At 44.3% G+C, this 21,241-nt stretch overlaps 1 protein-coding gene across 1 annotated transcript; it reads left to right on the top strand.

The window, feature by feature from the left end:
• The first annotated feature begins 3,686 nt into the window (after positions 1–3,686).
• LOC117368667 (galactoside 2-alpha-L-fucosyltransferase 2-like) lies at positions 3,687–4,718 on the top strand. Its single transcript, XM_033962392.1, has one exon. The coding sequence runs from the start codon at positions 3,687–3,689 to the stop codon at positions 4,716–4,718; it is 1,032 nt and encodes a 343-aa protein (XP_033818283.1).
• The last annotated feature ends 16,523 nt before the right edge of the window (positions 4,719–21,241 follow it).

Here is a 21,241-nt window from a genome sequence, read left to right as displayed (position 1 = left end):
GACCAGCAGAGCCCCTAATCTAAATCTGTTTGCAAATACGGCTTATAAAAACAATTGAATTCACTTCACAACATTTCTGTTCAAACATAAATGTCCTTGTACTCTATTCAAAGAAAGAAAGACAAACAGGGTCTGGCTTTCTTACAGCTGGAAAACATGGCCTAAGGACTTGATACGTGTCCCTTCAAATAGTAACAAAAAATTTAATTTAGACAGAGGCAGAAAATAGAGATGGAAGACCAGAGAAGAAAAGGAAAGGAAAGGGAAGAGAGAGGAGAGAGATGCCAAAGAACAGGGAAGGAGACAGAGATATCAGTTCTGAGTGGAGGAAATGAGAAGAGAGAGAGGTTAAAAACCACAGGGGGGGGAGGGAAGGAGAGATGGAAGGAGAAATATGCCAGACCATGAGGGGAACAAAGGGAAGATGATGGATGCCAGACCAAGGGGAGGAGGGGGGGCAGGAGGAGAGATGGCAGAAGGAGGCAGACATTTTCTGGAAGGGGCAGACAGTGGATAGAAGGAAGAGAATGACAAGAAGATGAGGAAAGCAGAAACCATATAACAAAGGTAGAAAAAAAATCTATTTTTTAATTTTTTTGCTTTAGGATAAAGTGGCATTGTAGGTGTATTGATAAATGTTTAGAAATAGAAATAGTAATTCTTTTATTGGACTAATTTTAATACATTTTTGACTAACTTTCAGAGACCAAATTCTTCCTCAGGTCAGGACAGGATATTGTAACAGCAGTATACTTTACTGACCTAAGGAAAGAGGTTTTGACCTCTGAAAGCTAATTTAGAAAAATGTATTAGTCCAATAAAATGGTATTATCTTATTTTCCATTTTTTTGTTTTATTTTTATTTGTTAATTTGTAAAGCGCTTTCTTATTTCTCTTTTTTCTAATTTACGTCTGCTCTCTTTATATTTTGTTCAGTATTGGAGGATATGCACCGCTGTTTCTTCACCCCCTAAACTATACCGTTCCTTTGGTTTGTAGCACAAGCCAGCATGCTGAATGCTCTGCACTGCCCCGATGGTCATAGAATTCTTATGATCGTCAGAGCAGCGCAGAACATTCAGCCCGCCAGCCAGTGCTAAAATCCTCTTCTGTGCTTTTGTAAAAAAAAAAAAAAAAAGGGTGGGGGGTTAGTTTGTGATTACTTATTCCATACTGGGTGAGGGTGACTTTGTGTCCTGTGTGTATGAAAGACATGGTTTTCTGTTAGCACTGACCAGCCTTGTTTGGCGAAATGCAACATAAGAACATAAGCAATGCCTCTGCTGGGTCAGACCTGAGGTCCATCATGCCCAGCAGTCCGCTCACGCGGCGGCCCAACAGGTCCAGGACCTGTGCAGTAATCCTCTATTTATACCCCTCTATCCCCTTTTCCAGCAGGAAATTGTCCAATCCTTTCTTAAACCCCTGTACTGTACTCTGCCCTATTACTCCCTCTGGAAGCGCATTCCAGGTGTCCACCACTCGTTGGGTAAAGAAGAACTTCCTAGCATTCGTTTTAAATCTGTCCCCTTTCAACTTTTCCAAGTGTCCTCTTGTTCTTTTATTTTTCGAAAGTTTGAAGAATCTGTCCTTCTCTACTCTCTCTATGCCCTTCATGATCTTATAAGTCTCTATCATATCCCCTCTAAGTCTCCTCTTCTCCAGGGAAAAGAGACCCAGTTTCTCCAATCTCTCAGCGTATGAGAGGTTTTCCATCCCTTTTATCAAGCGTGTCGCTCTCCTCTGAACCCTCTCGAGTAACGCCATATCCTTCCTAAGGTACGGAGACCAATATTGGACGCAGTATTCCAGATGCGGGCGCACCATCGCCCGATACAATGGCAGGATAACTTCTTTTGTCCTTGTTGTAATACCCTTCTTGATTATGCCTAGCATTCTATTTGCTTTCTTAGCGGCTGTTGCGCACTGTGCCGTCGGCTTCATTGTCATGTCCACCATTACCCCCAAGTCCCTTTCTTGGTTGCTCTCATTCAATAATATCCCTCCCATCGTATAGTTGTACCTCGGGTTTCTGTTTCCAACATGCAATACTTTACATTTCTCAACGTTGAACTTCATCTGCCATCTCGCCGCCCATTCCCCCAATTTGTTCAAGTCCCTTTGCAATTCTTCGCATTCCTCTTTAGTCCCAGCTCCACTAAATAGTTTTGTATCGTCGGCAAATTTTATTATCTCACACTTCGTGCAACAGAAATGGTTCCTGGAAGCACCTTGAAAAATAAACCTGATTTGAATCTCCTTATTGTCTGCCGATCTTCTTTTGTTCCACGTTAGATTCTGTGGTGGACCACTTGCCTTGTTTTTTTTTGTTACAAATTAACATATATGGAGTGGAACGTACCAGAGGAATTACAGATTTGGTTGTTTATACATACGGGTTAAAGTTGGATGACATAGAGTGAGGCAGTTCAGAGGAGTTGCAAACTTTCTTATTAATATAGACTTATATTTCGGATAGTATTACTGCGGTAAAATGCATTTGAACAGTTTTATATACATTTGGAAAGGGTTCTAACTTAAAGTCCTGGGCAAGTAGGTGGGAAGGGAAGGAACTTTTATCTACCTTGGTTGTCTCTGGGTTTCTGCTTTCCTCGTCTTCTCTTCATTCTCTCATTCTTTCCAATATCTGTCCTCTTTCTGTGCCCCTTCCATATGGCTTGGCCCTCTTTCTCCCCATTCCATCCAGCCTGAGCCCCCATCTCTCCTTGATCCAGCATCACTCTTCTGTGTGTCCATCTCACCTATATCCCTATCTCACCTCTTTTTCAGAATCTTCATTTGTCCCTGTCCTTGTCTTTCCCCCATGTTCACCATTTGCCCCTTCAATGTCCTTGTCTTCCCCCCTTTTTTTCAGCAATACTTATGTGTCTCTATTTCACCTCCTTTTTTTCAGCATTGATCCCTATCTCCTCCTGTTCCCTTTTTCAGCATTGCCCCATCTGTATCCCTATCAACCCTCCATTTCAGTATTATCCCCCTTTGTGTGCCAATCTAGACGTTCTCAGCAAGAATGGGCTACTGGGCTTGATGAACCTTTGGTCTGACCCAGTAAGGCTATTCTTATGTTCTGGTTTTTACTTTCAAGATCCAGAAAGTCAGGCACTGTTGGCATTTTCCACCGTATAAGGATTTTGGGCAAGGAAGAAGCACAGGGCTGGCCCAACCTACAGTCAAGTCCAAGCAGGTCACCTAGAGTTGTAGCTATGAAAGTGGGGGGGGGGGGGCAAAAAGAGCAGCTGCACTCAGAGCAAAACAACTGATCTCGACATCCACACATAATTAACCCACATTTTTATATGATGTTTGTGTGACAGTCATGATTATTGAGTTTAATTACCAAAGTATTGGAGGTAGGCTACAGACTAGGGGCCCCAAAATATAATTGAGAGTTGGGGGTGTAACTCTGAAAGTCTTCCCACTGGCTCTGACTGAGCACCAACCAAAGCTATTGCACAAATATATCCCTTTCCTTTCCAAAGTGCAGTGTGGGGAGAAGGTTTGAAGCGCTGCTGAGCTGAATTTATTAAACACTGTAATGGCTATATCTTGTTTCTTTTCTATCTCTCTCTCTCTAGGGGCAGGAGAGGTGGTATTTGACTCTCCATGACTGAAGTGGCAGAACTGCTTGAATGGAGACGTTTTACCGGAAATGGAGGATCTTCTTCATGGCGGTGACAGGTCTTTTATTGCTCTACAGCTTCTGGCTGAAGCATAGCCTACAGCTGTCTGTGACCTGTGATCAGCTGCTTAGACTTCAATTCATGGCACAGAAGCGCAATCTAACAACAGTCAATTGTCAAGACCCTAAGGTATGGACTATCAAATCTAAAGGGAGGCTAGGCAACCAGATGGGTGAGTACGCCACTCTATATGCGTTGGCCAAGCTCACAGGCAACCAAGCATACATCATGCCAGAGATGTATGATTGGCTGTCCCCTATCTTCAAGATTAACTTACCCGTCTTGAGTAAATATATGATAGTCAAGTTGCCCTGGAGGAACTATGAGCTCCATGACTGGATGTCTGAAGAATACAAATACATTGAGGGGAAATACGTGAAACTCAGTGGCTTCCCTTGCTCATGGACCTTCTACCACCACATCCGAGAGGAGATCCTCCGGGAGTTCACCTTCCATGACTTCATCAGAGATGAGACCAACAAGTATTTAGAGCAAGTGAAAGGGACAAGGAAGAATGCTACCTTCATTGGGGTTCATGTGCGAAGGGGGGACTACGTCAACGTAATGCCCAATATATGGAAAGGAGTAGTGGCAGACAAGACCTACCTGGAGAAGGCAATGAGCTATTTCCGTAATAAGTATCAGGAACCCGTCTTTGTGGTGACCAGTAATGGAATGGAGTGGTGTAAGAAGAGCATTGATGCGTCTAGTGGAGATGTCTACTTTTCCGAGGATGGGGTGGAGTCCTCACCTGGGAAGGACTTTGCCATCCTTGCTCATTGTAACCACACTATCATGACCATTGGCACCTTTGGTTACTGGGCGGGCTATCTGGCAGGAGGGGAGACCATTTACCTCACCAATTTCACTCTACCAGACTCCTGGTTCTTGAAACTGTTCCACTATGATGCTGCCTTTCTACCTGAGTGGATTGGGATCCCCGCTGACCTTTCACTGCTCAGGAATGATTTGCCTTGGAATAAGAAGAAGGCAAAATATTGGCATAATATTAATTAGTAGAACAGTGCATGCCTTTGTTGACATGGAACTGATGACGACCAGTGTAAAAATCAATGAGTCATTATATTTTTTCATGCACTCATAAGATGATCTAGGTGTGCATAGATAGCCAATGTTTCACTAGTCCTTAAGGGATCCCACCCTGAAGGGAACCTAGGGTGTATAAAGGATAAGGCAAAAAAAAAAAAAAGTAACCTCCCTAGGTTTTTGCATTTTTCTCAGCAACCGCTTGGAATTTCAACTTGTTATTACTGCAAAAAAATCAAAATTTTAAATGGTTATCTATTAATTAAATAAATATACAAAAAACCCATTTAAGAAATCAAAAAGGTCTGAAGACTATAGTGATACTTAATTTAAATTGAATTGAAAGTTATATTAGGGACAAGCCTCAGATAGTGGAGTATATCCTTCCATACTGGGATATCTTTAAGAGAAAGAAAACATCTTTCTTCAACTCCTATAACATCACCGGCTTAGTCCCACCTCCCTACCAGATTAATTAATTACCAATAATTAAATTGCTTTCTATAATTCATCTATTTTATTATCAAATTTTATTTCATCCTTATTTAATATCTATTTAATAATAATTTATTATATAAAAAATTTCAGCTCTATGATATATATGGTATTGGCTTGTTGACTTTTAGAGAAATATGAAATATGAATCCCATACCATATATATCATAGAGCTGAAATTTTTTATATAATAAAATATTATTAAATAAATATTAAATAAGGATGAAATAAAATTTGATAATAAGATAGATGAATTATACTATCACCTCTCCTCTTCAACCTCTATATCAAACCAGTACTGGACATAGCAGGAAAACATTGAATCAGAATCCACTCCTTCGCTGACGACCTACAACTCTATCTTCCCCTAGGCCGTCACCGAGACACACAAATCTACAACCTCCAATCTTGTTTAACTAAAATAAAGACTTGGATGACTGGGAACAAGTTACAGTTAAATGAAACCTAGACAGAACTTCTCTGAATCCACAAAGATCTATGTGTATACCACCGTCCGTCCTTTTCCTGGGCCACAAGCACCCTTACACCCAAAGACAACGTCCGCAGCCTAGGAGTACGGTAACTCTTGACTCTAACTTATCAATGATAGATTACGTATCCAAACTAGTATCATCCTCCTTCTACTACCTCCGCCAGCTAAAAACTATACATGCATATTTCTCAGAACCCGAATTTGCCCAACTACTCTACGCTTTTGTACTATCCCGTGTAGACTATAGTAACACTCTACTAGTGGGCCTGCCTACCAAAACTCTCTCCCGCCTCCAAAGGGTGCAAAACGCTGCAATCTGCCTTCTGAAAAACCTAGGCATCCATGACCATGTTACCCCTGCATCAGCTGCCCATTCAAAAACGCTGCACCTTCAAGGCCCTGGTCCTCGCTTTCAAAACCTTCCATGAAATGATTCCATACTACATGAAAACTAAACTACAAATCTACTTCCCAAAGTGACCACTGAGGTCCCAAGGAGAAAAACGACTGACCATAACTTCTGGCCGCTCCCTCAAAACTAAAACAGCCCGCAAACACTACTACTCACATTTCATACCTAAACTTTGGCACACAATCCCTCCATCTGTCAGATCACTAGATGGACTCTGGAACTTCAGGAGGGCTTTGAAAACCTTCCTCTTTATTAACCCAGCGCCTTAAAGTCATTCACCCAGAAATGCCACTCAGTCAACGCACCTACGCCACCTAATCTCACCAGATGCTACTTAGTGCATATGTTTTATGGTTAACTCTGTTTATTAATTTTGAAGTGCAGTAAAACATCAACCAGACACAGTCAGAAAATTCCAACAAAACCCCACCTACCCAACTCCCCCCCTCCCCCCATGGGAACAGCAACGCTATAGTCCAGCATACCAGCAAAAGGGTAACCAACACTTGAGGTACAACGTGCCACTTCTGGAATTCATATCCGAAATGTCCAATCGCTCGCACCCTGCAAGTTGGATCATCTGGGTCCGCCATTGCGAGACAGTAGGTGTGTGAGGTGATAACCATTGCTGAAGGATAGACTTGATGCCCATCAGGATGGCCTTCCGAGCAAATTCAGCTGCTCCAGGACGAATCGGTTGCAAAGATAACTTCAAAGTAAAGAGAAAAGTGTTCGTAGGTGTCCAAGTACAGTTCCAGAAAGAAGCAATATATAGGCAAAGACGTTTCCAAAAGGCCCGAATACCGGGACACAGCCAAAACATATGACCTAAGGAAGCTTGAGGGGTCACACATTTAGGGCAAACATCAGTTGTACAAATGCGGGCATGAAAGGCTCTAACAGGAGCAAAATAGGCCCTAACTAAAAATTTATAATAACGTTCCCGTTCAGTCACTGCAACCAATGATTTTGTCCCTCGAAGAATGCTTCTCTTTACCATATCCGCAGGAATGAAAAACTGTAAGTCTGCAGACCACTTAGCGGCCAGTGTTGCATAGTCCAACTCTCCAGCCAACTCCTGCAAGGAATGATGGTGAAACCGCAAAGGGATGCGCACCTGAGCAGTAAGACTTAAGGTTTCAGATAACTTCTCCTGGACATCCTCTCGTAAAGCCAAGCCAGGGAGTGAGTGAACATAGTGTTGCAATTGTCCATAAGAAAACCAATCCCCAGCCACCAAAGCGGAAGAATCATATAATGTTTGGAAAGATTGAAGAGTACCATCAGATTGGAGGACATGAAACAAGTAGTGCATGCCCCTCCCCGGCCACCTGGGATGAGCGTCCAAGCCCATATCAGGGAGAAAGTCTCCATTGCCAGTAATAGGTAAGCATGGTGTCACATCAAACTGAAGATTCAATTGAGAGCAGATTTGTTTCCAAATTTTCCGTAGAGGAAGGAGAAATAAATCCCCATATAATTGTGTTCGGGGGGGCAGGCACTTCACATGGAGCAAGTAACTAAAATGATAAGGAGCAAAAGAGCTACATTCCACCCCTGTAGCAGAGAAATAGGATGTAGCACAGAACCAATCATTCAAGTGTCTAAGCTGACAAGCCACATTAAACCTACCTATGTGTAACAGTCCAAGTCCCCCCTGAGTTCTAGGTAAAAATAAAGAGTGTAAGGGAATACGAGACCTCTTGCCACCCCATAAAAAAGAACGGAGAGAGCGATGATGCTGTCGCAAATGGCAGCGCTGTAAAAGAATAGGTAAAGTTTGAAAAAGGTAGAGCCACTGTGGGACCATCATCATGTTGTATAAAGCAATTTTCCCCAGGAGAGATAGCGGATATGCATACCAAGCTCGCAGTCGGCATTCTGCGCCAGTCAACATAAGAAGGACATTGATAGAGTAGAGCGTAGTCAGGTCTCTAGGTATAAGAACACCTAAGTACCGAATCGAAGAATCAGCCCATACCAAAGGAAAGGGACCCATCCAAGTTTCACGAACAGAGAGTTGTAAAGGGAGCACTAAGGACTTCTGCTTATTTAAAGTCAACCCAGAAAACAAGTGAAACTCGTCGAAGAGGTCCATAGCACGTGGCAGAGAACGGTGTGGACGAGCCAGGGTAAGCAATAAATCATCGGCAAATGCCAGAACACGTAATTGAGAAGAGCCCTCAGGTAAACCAACCAGTTCATCATCCCGTTGGATCGTACGCAGTAGGGGTTCTAGATAAAGAAGGAAAAGCAATGGGGAGAGAGGGCAACCCTGACGAGTTCCTCGGCTCACTTCAAAAGAATTACAGTGGTGCCTCGCATAACGAACGCCTCGCACAACGAACGCTGCACACAACGAACTTCATGTCTTGATTCACACAACGAACTTCGTTTCACACAACGAACTTCACACAATGAACTTCGTTTCACACAACGAACTTCGTTTCACACAACGAAGTCGCCCGAGCTGCCGATGTATTGCATCCTTCCGCGCAGGCACTGCAGGCAGTCGTTAGTCACTGCGCTTAACTGCCCTCTCTCACTGTATACAGTCGTCCTTTTAAGATAAACTCAATATTTTTTATATATCATGGCTTCTAAAAAAAGCAGGAAGGTGATTTCTGTTGAAATGAAACGGGAAATAATTAGAAGGAGTGAATGTGGGGTCAAACAGTGTGACCTCGTCAAAGAGTTTGGCCTCAGCAAGACCACCATTTTCACCATTTTGACAAATTTATCTTTTTTTATGTCATCTTAGCATATTTTATGCTGCAGAACGAATTATTTTTTTTAACATGTATTGTTATGGGAAAACGCGTTTCACATAACAAACTTTTCGCATAACAAACTTGCTCCTGGAACGAATTAAGTTCGTTGTGTGAGGCACCACTGTAGTTAGAATCCCATTAACTAAAACTGAGGCTGATGGTGCTGAATAAAGCGCACGTAAAGCAGATCCAAACCAACTCCCCAAACCTACATATTCTAAGACCTGGAAAAGATACGGCCAACGAACTTGATCAAAAGCCTTGGCTGCATCCAGGCTCGCTAAGAGACCAAACGTAGAAGTCGCTTGAGCTCTGGATACAGCCAACAGCACCCTGCGAACGTTGACCACAGAGTGTCGGCCCTGCACAAATCCCACCTGCGCCGGAGATATTACATGAGGCAATAGGGGGGTCAGCCGATCCGCCAGTAAACGAGCTAATATTTTCAAATCAACATTTATGAGTGAAATGGGACGATAAGACTCAAGTTCGTCTCGCGATTTGCCCGGTTTTGGCAGTAGAGTGATAGTGGCAGAGTTAGCATATAAAGGAAACCCTCCCTGTTCCAGCGCCTTAGTAAAATAACCTAACAAAGGTCCACACACCTGCAAAGAGAACATCTTATAAAATTTGGAGGAGAACCCGTCGGGGCCCGGAGCTGTACAAGAGCGCAAATTTTTAATCGCTTTCTGAAGCTCCGTGCCCCGAAAGGGTCCACTCAAAACAGACCGTTGCAGGTCCGTGAACTTAGGCATACCAGCATCCTCTAGATAGTCAAGAATATCGGGACCACAATGAGGTCCTGGGCTGGCATAAAAGGTAGAGAAATGCCGGTAAAAGGCGTCCGCTATATCTGCTGTTTTGGTAGTATAAACACCATTTGGTAGCCGAATTTTAGAAATATAACGATCATCCTGCCATTTCTTAGTCAGGGTAGCTAACATTTTCCCAGTTCGGTTGCCATACCGATAGAATCGATATTTCCTATAAAAGAGTGAATGTTTGGTACGGTCATGCAAGAGAGCGTTAAGGGCTATCTGTACCGCATGGAGTTCCTCCCGCAACATATAGTAGGGTGGAGTAGAAACTGAGCTTTCAAGTGGGAGTATTGTTTTTCTAATCGAAGGATGCCAGATGAGATACGCTTACGACGAGCAGTAACGTACGAGATAATGTCCCCCCGGAGGACTACCTTAGCCGTCTCCCAAAAGAGGTCTGGAGTAGATAGATGTTGACCGTTAGTAATCAGAAATTCGTCCCAGCGTTTACTGAGGTAAATCATAAAGTCAGGATCATCCTGTAAGTAGGATGGAAAGCGCCACCGAAAGGAACCCAAGGGAGGAACACCCCAAGCCACATCAATCCACACAGGGCAATGATCAGATACCTCTAGGGGCCCAATAGTAGCCTCAGAGACACGGGAGAAGAGATGTTCCGAGACCAAAAGATAATCTAAGCGAGAAAAAGACCCGTGCGTTCTGGACTGGTGAGTATAGTCTCTCTCAAAAGGATGGAGAAGGCGCCAAGGATCAACCAAACCCAGGGACTTACATAGAAATGGCACTCCCTTAGTAGAAGCAGTAGTCGGCGAGGGTGAAACAGTAGAGCGATCCAGAGAAGGATCCAACACTTGATTAAGGTCCCCAGCCACAATAAGAGGAAAAGAAGAATCCAATAGGCCCAACGAGATTAGAGTAGCAAAATAGGAGGAAGAATAGAAATTAGGCCCATAAGTAATCAGTAGTCGAAAGTCCATACCCTGTAAGGATACATGCAACAATAAGTTTCTACCCTGGGGGTCCTGGTGACAGACCGTAACAGCACATTTCAGACCTTTACGAATCAACAAGCAAACCCCAGCCCTTTTGCCCGAAGAGGATACATAAAACATTGAGCCAACCCAGCTCCTTTGTAGTTTTTTATGTTCCTCATTAGTCAATTTGGTTTCCTGCAAGCACGCCAAGTCAGCGCGATGGTGTTTCAACTGCTTAAGCAGCTTAGAACGTTTCACCGGGGATGTAATCCCAGACACATTCCAGGAAACAATGCGTAGTATACTATCACCCAGGATCCACTAACCTAATTAACATACAGCAGATAGTAAGCAAAGTGTGCACCCAGGTGCCCAGCTTCACCCAAGTGCCATCCAAATGGTACTCCAGATTACTCCCAGAAAGTGACAGATGAACTAACAGTGGTAACATAAGACAAAAAACCAATAATATCAAGAAAATAACAGCAGCCAGTAAAGCATTCCTATAGACAGTTCCCATCCAAACAGTAACCCCTCACTCCTATCCCCCAAATAACCCACACAGCATATTCCTAGGAATATGCTCGAGGACTGTGAAGACACCTCACGGTGCCCCGATCCACCCAAGCCCAATAAACATGGAAGTGCAAGTTAAGCCTCAACACAATAAACAAACAGCTATTAAGGGTCAGCAAAGATCACCCTGGCCCTAAATGGCCAGACAAATATGTAAAAAGTCAAGGCGGGTCCGCAGGAGAGCCAAGATGTTGATTAATGAAGTCTGCAGCCTCCGTAGACACAGAGAAGAAGTGCCATGCTCCACCATGCTGGATCTTTAGTAGAGCAGGGTATACAAAAAGAAATCGTTGCTTCAGCTCCACCAATTTCATACAAAGAGGATAAAAGGTCTTACGCCGATCAGTCAGGGCCGATGAATAGTCCTGACTGAGACGTATGACAGAGCCCCTTAGTTTAAGAGAGTCCTTCCGGGCCCGGGATTGCCTCAGTATGTCCATCTTGTGTCGATAGTGAAGGGATTTTGCAATGACCACACGTGGTCTAGATTTGCGAGTAGGCCGCACGCCCAAACGATGGGCCCGATCCAGGCAAAGAGATCCAGGCACTACGGTATCAGTGAACTCCATCTCAAGCCAACCCTCCAGCTCAGCCAATAGGCGCGCATCCGGAATCGTCTCAGGTACACCCAGGAATCGTAAGTTATTTCGGCGTGACCGGTTCTCCAGATCATCCAATTTGTCAGCCTGCGTGCGTACCGTTTCTTGTAGTGCCGCTATGTCCAGCTCGTGTGAGTTTATAGTGTCTTCCGTGGCAGACACTCGTTATTCCAGTTCTGTAGTGCGCGCCGCATTGTCCGAAAAAAGTTGCTCCAGGCGATTCATTTTAGAAGTGATGTGATCCAATTGCGGCCCAAGCACCTGAGCTACAGCCTTTTTAATATCTTCAATGGCCGTGTCAGCGAGCACAGACACGGCCGCGATCGGGGCCGCCGCCATTTTGGCCTCGCCGGATTTCGGGCGTGCCGGAGTTTTGCGGGTGGTGGGAGGGCGAGTCGCGTCTTGCGATTGGGTTAGATACCTGTCCATCTGATCCCGATCTTGCGCGCTGCAAAGTGGAGCGGCCAGGGTGCCGGTGAACTGCTGAGAACTCAGGTTTGTGGATCGGGGCCCCGGAGCTGCACGGAAACGCATCCTCAGCAGCTCATAGCGTCACGTGACCTAGTGCATATGTTTTATTGTCATGTCTATGTTGTAAATTATTGTCATGTCTACATTGTAATTTATGTAAATTATGTCATCTCTGTTCTGTCTGGATTATTATGGATGTATTTTGTAACCCATTCTGGGCTCCTTTGGGAGGACGGGCTAAAAAAATTGAATAAATAAATAAAAACTCTCATACAACTCTTGATAGAAACATAGAATATGATGGCAGAAAAGGGCTGACGGCCCAACAAGTCTGCCCAATCATGATCCCTTCCACCCTCGAGAAACTATCCTCTACCATACCTTTGTAGCGACCCCACATGTTTGTCCCATCGTCTCTTGAAGTCGAGCGTGCTACTAGCCTCGACTACCTGACTTGGAAGACCATTCCATATATCAATCTCCCTCTCGGTAAAGAAGTATTTCCTGGTGTCCCCATGAAATCGTCCTCCCCTAAGTTTTAGCAGATGTCCTCTTGTCACCGTGGGACCCGTAAGGGTGAAGATTTCCTCCTCCTCCTCGATGCGGCCCGTTATGTACTTGAAAGTTTCTATCATGTCCACCCTTTCTCGGCGCTCCTCGAGCGAGTATAAGCGCAGACTACTCAGACGATCTTCATATGAAAGATCTTTAAGTCCTGAGACCAACCTTGTGGCCATTCTCTGAACCGACTCAATTCTCTTCACATCCTCCAAAACTGGACACAGTACTCCAGGTGCGGTCTCACCATAGATCTGTATAATGGCAATATAACTTCGGGTTTTCGGCTGATAAAGCTTCTTCTTATGCAGCCAAGCATTTGTCTAGCCTTTGTTGAGGCTTTCTCCACCTGATTTGCAGCCTTCATGTCTTCACGGATGATTACTCCCAAGTCCCTTTCTACTTCAGTTTTTGTTAAGTTTTCTCCATTTAGGGTGTATGTAGTGCAAGGATTCCCGCTGCCAAGATGCATCACCTTACATTTTTTGGCATTAAAGTTTAGTTGCCAAGTACGGGACCATTGTTCTAGCAAAAGTAGGTCTTGTTCCATAGTGTTTTGCGCGGTTGCATAGTTTAGCATCGTCGGCAAATAACGCAATTTTGCCTTGAAGTCCTTGAGTCAGATCCCTTACAAAGATATTAAATAGCATTGGGCCCAAGACCGAGCCCTGCGGCACTCCACTGGTCACTTTTGACGATTTTGAGAGAGTACCGTACTTGTTCAATAACCTGCGGTGTGGAACACTATCAAAAGCTTTACTAAAGTCCAAGTTACCCAGTCAAAAAAACTTATCAGGTTGGATTGGCAAGACCTTCCCTTCGTAAAACCATGTTGGTGGGGGTCCCTTAAGTTTTCCTTGTCTAGAAACGTGTAAAATTACTGCCTCAACTGTGTCTCACCAGGGTCTAATTTGGTGAGTTCAGGGACCAAGGAAGAACGATTCAATCTTCTGCCTAAACTTTTTTTTATCCTCTCATTGCCATCTTAGTCTAACTTTCTCTGCTACCTCCCTGTGGACTTCTGGACCTCACAATTTTCTCTCTTCTCTTTGGAATATGTGTCTCTCATCTATTTGAATTTTGCTCAGTACAAGAGGAAATGCATTTCAGTTTCTCTTTCTCTGCTGTGGCACCTCAGGGTTTCCAGCTCAAGTTCTTCATCTCCCTTCTTTTTGGGAAATGTGTCTCTTTTCTCTTTGGATTTTGCTCAGTACTGGAAGAAATGCATTTTTGTTTCTCATTCTCTGCTCTTGTGCTGCAGACAGGCTCTGACATCTCAGGCTTTCCAGCTCAGTTTATCTCTGCACTTTCCTAATTTCTGACCACCCCCATCCTGCTCCATTATGGGACCTGTGGCACTGATTTCAAAGGCCAGGATCAGACACTACATAACCCATAATCCTTAGGGATGTAAGTTCAAAACCAGACTGGCCAAAAAGTCTAGACCTAGGTAGCATTGCATATATGAATTTGAGAGTGAGCCCTGCTTACCCCCACCTAGGGTTACCAGACGTCTGGATTTACCCAGACATGTCCTCTTTTTAGAGGACGGTCAAGGGCGGCATCCAGATGGCTTTTCAAAATACAGCATTGAGATTGGGACTGCGTCTAGAGGGCATCTGCACATGTGGAACAGGGTGGGGACACATGCCCTCTTTTTCTAGACCAAAAATCTGGTACCCCCACCCCCAATCCTTCCAAGGTGACTACAGCTAATGAAAGCCAAACAGCTGGATGGCAGCTGGTGAGCCAAAATATCAAGATGGCTGCCTCTAGCAGTGAGCAGGGCTCATGTAACCATTAGGCAAGACTAAGCAATCACCTATGGCAAAGAGCAGGTACAGTCAAAGCAAAACAATAAAAATATAAGAATAGCCTTACTGGGTCAGTCCAATGGTCCATCTAGCCCAGCATCCTGTCTTCACAATGGCCGATCCAGTTCGTAAGTACCAGGCAGAAACCCAAAGAGTAGCAACATTCCAGAGATGAGATTGTGATGTCATAATGCCTCATTCCACCAATGCCAATCTCATCAGTGACTTCACAATGGCTCAATTAACATAAGAACATAGGAATAGCTTTACTGGGTCAGACCAATGGTCCATCTAGCCCAGTATCCCGTCTTCACGGTGGCCAATCTTGGTCACAAGTACCTGGTAGAAATCCAAATAGTAGCTACAATCCATGCTATCGATCCAGGGCAATTAGTGGCTTCCTCCATGTCTTTCTGAATAAAAGACTATGGACTTTTCCTCCAGGAAATTGTCCAAACCCTTAAAACCAGCTACGTTATCCACTCTTACCACAATCTCTGGCAATGCGTTCCAGAGCTTAACTATTCTCTGAGTGAAAAAAAATTTTCTCCTATTGGTTTTTAAAGTATTTCCCTGTAACTTCATCGAGTGTCCCCTAGTCTTTGTAATTTTTGATAGAGTGAAAAATTGATCCACTTGTACCCGTTCTACTCCACTCAGGATTTTGTAGACTTCAATCATATCTCCCCTCAACCATATCTTTTCCAAGCTGAAGAGCCCTAACCTTTTTAGTCTTTCCTCGTACGAGAGGAGTTCCGTCCAGGTCACAAGAACCCACACTCTCATACAACCATCAGTGCATATTTTGAAAACTGCTCACCCCCCTCCTCAGCCCATTTATCTGGGTGAAAGACTTTTATACATATATGAAGGAATACTTAATAGGTAAAAACAGGAAGTCTGAGAGGGATGTTAGCCAATCATGATTGTGGAGTTAATGATAAAACTCTGGGGCTGGGGAAGAGGGTCTTGGACACTTTGAAACAGCCCTGATAATGAGACCAGCTTAGCTCCTAAATGGATCTAAAGTGTCCTGCCCCTTATCAGCCTGGATGATCAGCTACTTCTTGTTTTGTAAAGAGCGCAACTCACTGCCGAGATCGGTTTGGCCAAGCTGGTGATTAGCAAACGTGCTTCCTGGGGAATTATGAAATAATATTCTATTATTGGAGATAATCTCTATGAAGTGGTACTTGTTTATTTGAAAATAAATATTTTTAGAAACTGAATCCTGACAAAACAAAATTCCTCCTCCTCGAAAATAACAAAACCCCAACCATAACAAACCTAGTAATAAACTCAATCACATACCCCATTCAACCCACTCTAAAACTTCTAAGAATGCTGATAGAGGCTGTACCATACAGCCACAAATCAACAAAACAATACAGAAATTATTCGCAGTCATGAGAAACCTATGGCAAGTTTGAAAATTCTTCGACAGAAAACAATTCCAGCTCTTGGTCCAGTCCCTAGTCCTGGGTCTTCTAGACTACTGCAATATCTTCTATCTCCCCTGCCCCGCAACCATGATAAAACAACTACAAACAGTACAAAACACAGCTCTGAGACTTATCTATTCAAATAAACAAGAGATATTGATAAAGAAATGGATGCCGAGATGAAGCGAGAATGCAAAAGAGGTTACACGGTTGTTATGGGAGACTTCAACTACCCCGGGATAGACTGGAGTCTTGGAAGCTCAAGATGCGCCAGGGAGACAGAATTCCTGGAGGCTATACAAGATTGCTTCATGGAGCAGCTTGTTAGAGAACCGACGAGAGGAAATGCAACTTTGGATCTAATCCTAAATGGGCTAATGGGACCTGCAAAGGAAGTGGAAATAGTGGGACCGTTGGGAAATAGCGATCATAATATGATCAAGTTCAAGGTTGAAGTAGGAATACCGAACGGAAAGAGAACCATAGCGACAACTTTCAACTTCAGGAAAGGAAACTATGAAGCAATGAGGGAAATGGTAAGGAAGAAAATTAGGAACACTTCCAAGAAATGGCAAACGGTAGAACATGCCTGGTCTTTTTTCAAGGACATGGTGAGCGAGGCGCAAAATCTGTACATCCCCAGATTCAGAAAGGGGTGCAAAAAGAGTCGAACAAAATACCCGGTATGGATGACTAAAATAGTGAAGGAAGCGATAGCCAATAAGAAAAATTCATTCAGGAAATGGAAGAAGGACAAAACTGAGGAGAACTGGAAAGAGCATAGGAAGTATCAAAAAGAATGTCACAGTGTGGTTCGAAAAGCCAAAAGAGAGTACGAAGAGAGGCTAGCCAGGGAGGCACAAAATTTCAAACCGTTCTTCAGATATGTTAAAGGGAAACAGCCAGCTAGGGAGGAGGTGGGACCGCTGGACGAAGGAGACAGGAAGGGAGCGGTGAAGGAGGAGAAAGAAGTCGCGGAAAGACTTAACATGTTCTTTTCATCTGTATTTACAAACGAAGACACAACCAACATACCGGAACCTGAGCAAATCTTCAATGGAAATCAAGCAGAAAAATTAACATCCATGGAAGTGAGCCTTGATGATGTACACAGGCAGATAGAAAAACTTAAAACTGACAAATCCCCTGGTCCGGATGGAATCCATCCAAGGGTTTTGAAAGAATTAAAGGAGGAGATAGCTGAACTACTGCAGCAAATTTGCAACCTATCCTTGAAAACAGGCATGATCCCGGAGGATTGGAAGATAGCCAACGTCACGCCCATCTTTAAAAAGGGATCAAGAGGTGACCCGGGAAACTACAGACCGGTGAGTCTGACCTCGGTTCCGGGGAAAATGGCGGAAGCACTGATAAAAGAAAACATCGATGAACATTTGGATAGAAACGAACTTCTGAAAACAAGCCAACATGGTTTCTGCAGGGGGAGATCGTGCCTAACTAACTTATTGCACTTCTTCGAAGGAATTAACAAAAGGATGGACAGGGGAGACCCCATAGACATCATATACCTTGATTTCCAAAAAGCCTTTGACAAGGTGCCTCACGAACGTCTACTCCGGAAACTGAAGAATCATGGGGTGGATGGAGACGTACATAGATGGATTAGAAACTGGTTGGCAGGTAGGAAACAGAGGGTAGGAGTGAAGGGCCACTACTCGGACTGGATGAGGGTCACGAGTGGTGTTCTGCAGGGCTCGGTGCTCGGGCCGCTGCTATTTAATATATTCATAAATGATCTAGAAACAGGGACGAAATGTGAGAGAATAAAATTTGCGGACGATACAAAAATATTTAGTGGAGCTGGAACTAAAGAGGAATGCGAAGAATTGCAAAGGGACTTGAACAAACTGGGGGAATGGGCGGCGAGATGGCAGATGAAGTTCAACGTTGAGAAATGTAAAGTATTGCATGTGGGAAGCAGAAACCCAAGGTACAACTATACGATGGGAGGGATGTTATTGAATGAGAGTACCCAAGAAAGGGACTTGGGGGTAATGGTGGACATGACAATGAAGCCGACGGCACAGTGCGCAGCAGCCGCTAAGAAAGCAAATAGAATGCTAGGTATAATCAAGAAGGGTATTACAACCAGGACAAAAGAAGTTATCCTGCCGTTGTATCGGGCGATGGTGCGTCCGCATCTGGAATACTGCGTCCAATATTGGTCGCCGTACCTTAAGAAGGATATGGCGTTACTCGAGAGGGTTCAGAGGAGAGCGACACGTCTGATAAAAGGGATGGAAAACCTTTCATACGCTGAGAGATTGGAGAAACTGGGTCTCTTTTCCCTGGAGAAGAGGAGACTTAGAGGGGATATGATAGAGACTTATAAGATCATGAAGGGCATAGAGAGAGTAGAGAGGGACAGATTCTTCAAACTTTCTAAAAATAAAAGAACAAGAGGGCACTCGGAAAAGTTGAAAGGGGACAGATTCAAAACGAATGCTAGGAAGTTCTTCTTTACCCAAAGAGTGGTGGACTACTGGAATGCGCTTCCAGAGGGCGTAATAGGGCAGAGTACAGTACTGGGGTTTAAGAAAGGATTGGACAATTTCCTGCTGGAAAAGGGGATAGAAGGGTATAAATAGAGGATTACTGCACAGGTCCTGGACCTGTTGTGCCGCCGCGTGAGCGGACTTCTGGGCATGATGGACCTCAGGTCTGACCCAGGAGAGGCATTGCTTATGTTCTTATGTTCTTATGTTCTTATGCACTGAGGAAACACAACCACATCACAGCAGCTTACCTCAATTCACACTGGCTCCCAATACAAGCAAGAATGCTATTCAAATTCTACTGTCTACTATTGAAAACCATAAACGGAGATTGCCTAGCCTACTTGAACAACCGACTAATCCAAACAACCACAACCAGTTCCTGCTTGCCCCTTCTCTATGTCACTGTCTCCTTTTTAGCATATCTTCCCTCTTCATTTTTTCCTGCAATACAATACAACAAATGTGATAAATCAATTTCTAGACCACATAACCAGGGAGTTCAATGCAGTTTACAAAAGATTAGTAATACTTACAGGATGAAATAGTTAAAGAATTAGTTGCCTATGAATTTTTTGAAAATATGAGTTTTCAACTGCTTTCTAAATTGAAGATAAGAGTAAGAGGTTAGGAACAGATTCTTAAAGTCACTATCATGCAATGCAACTTGAAAAGAAAGTTGTTGCTCATGAAATTTTTTGGACTTGCATCCACTAACTCAGGGGTAGGCAATTCCAGTCCTCGAGAGCTGGAACCAGGTCAGGTTTTCAGGATATCCACAATAAATATGCACGAGATAGATTTGCATCTCAAGGAGGCAGTACATGCATATCCATCTCATACATATTCATTGTGGATATCTTGAAAACCTGGTCTGGCTCTCGAGGACCGGAATTGCCTACCACTGCACTAACTGAAGGGAAAACAAATAAAGTGTGAGTTTTTATTGGATTTTTCTGAGTTTAAAAGACAAATGAATCATAGAAACATAGAAGATGACGGCAGATAAGGGCCATAGCCCTTCAGGTCTGCCAACTCTACTGACCCACTCCCAAGTCTACTATCCTAGGGATCCCACTCCTGGTGACAGGTTCCCTTGGTTTAACCCTCTAAGGGATCCCACATGGGCATCCCATTTGCTCTTAAATTCTTGCACGCTGTTTGCCTCGATCGCCTGCACTGGGAGCTCGTTCCAAGGATCAACCACTCTCTCGGTGAAGAAATATTTCCTGGTGTCGCCATGAAATTTCCCGCCCCTGAGTTTGAGCAGATGCCCTCTTGTGGCTGAGGGCAGTAGCAACTTTATAATAGAAACAGCCCAGCTAAAATACAATATGCGCCTCCACTGGGAGCCATTGCAGCTCTCGATACAGTGGCCGGCATCTTTCCACCCTCCCTCCACTCCGGCCCAGCCCGGTATTTCCTTTTGATTCCCTCCCCTCTCTCTTTCTCTCTCTCGTTCTCCTCCCTCACCCACGAGTCCTGCATCTGACCCTCTCCCTTCCACTTGCACCCGGCCGCACCCCCCCTTCCCCGTGGCCCTCTTTGGCGATTCATCAGCGGCAGCGATCAAGATAGGCTGCCGATGTCAGGAACTTCCCTCTACAAGTCCCACCTTTGCAGAAACTGGAAGTTGAAACAAAGTAGGTGGGACTCACGGAAGGAAGGCCTCGACATTGGCAGCCTGTCTTGATTGCCGCCGCTGACGAGTCACCGAAGAGGGCCGCGGGGATGGAGGGGGGAGGGTGCAGGTGGAAGGGAGAGGTAGGAGAAGAGGTAGGAGCTCTGGAGCACAATGCCGACCCCTGCCGATATGATTTCTTTTTCAGGCTGCTGCTGCTGTCCCTCCACGAAATGGTGAAAACCAGACTAAAGTGGCGTTTAGACCTCTTCAGAAAGGGTCCCCATTTCCTATTGTTCTATCGTTACCTGTCTTACTTTCCTATTGAATTAATGGAGTTCTCCCCCAACCCTCTTATGTATTGTTTATTAGTCTTTTGTATGTACTTTGTTTATAATTGTATGTATATATATATATAACTCTATTTTTTATGATACTTGTACACCGCTTAGAATTACAATATGTGCTATAACAAAATTTTAAAGAAACTTGGAATTGAAAAATCTGCTCGGATTCCCAGTGGAGTCCTCAAAAAGAGGACATGTCCGTTCCAACACATTTAAACATATACCACAGCCTAGAGCTGGGAAGAGGGAAGGGACACCCTTGGGAAACCCTAAGGAAAATGCAAGCAAGTACCCATTTATCCTCGCCAAGTCCAGGGTCCAGAGTAGGGTTTGGAAAATCTGGACCCCTAGACCCACCCCCCAGGCCTGCCCAGTTCCACACATTCCCGCCCTGTCACGCCCCACTCCCGCCCCAATCCCAACATAGCCTCATCCCCTGCTGCCTGCTCTCGTCGGGCAGGGCATGCACGAATGCCCTCCTGGCCGAAGCGATGTGAAGGAAAGCTTTTCAAAACCCGGGCAAAATGCCGGATTTTGAAAAGCCGTCTGGGAAAATCCAGACGTCGGATAACCCTAGTCCAGAGAGAAAACATTAGCAGCAGCAGGAACATTGAAGAGAAAGGAC

This window comes from Geotrypetes seraphini, chromosome 10 (genome assembly GCF_902459505.1).
Source record: "Geotrypetes seraphini chromosome 10, aGeoSer1.1, whole genome shotgun sequence".
In the NCBI taxonomy this organism is placed as follows: Eukaryota; Metazoa; Chordata; class Amphibia; order Gymnophiona; family Dermophiidae; genus Geotrypetes; species Geotrypetes seraphini.
This window is presented reverse-complemented; position numbering and strand designations above follow the sequence as displayed.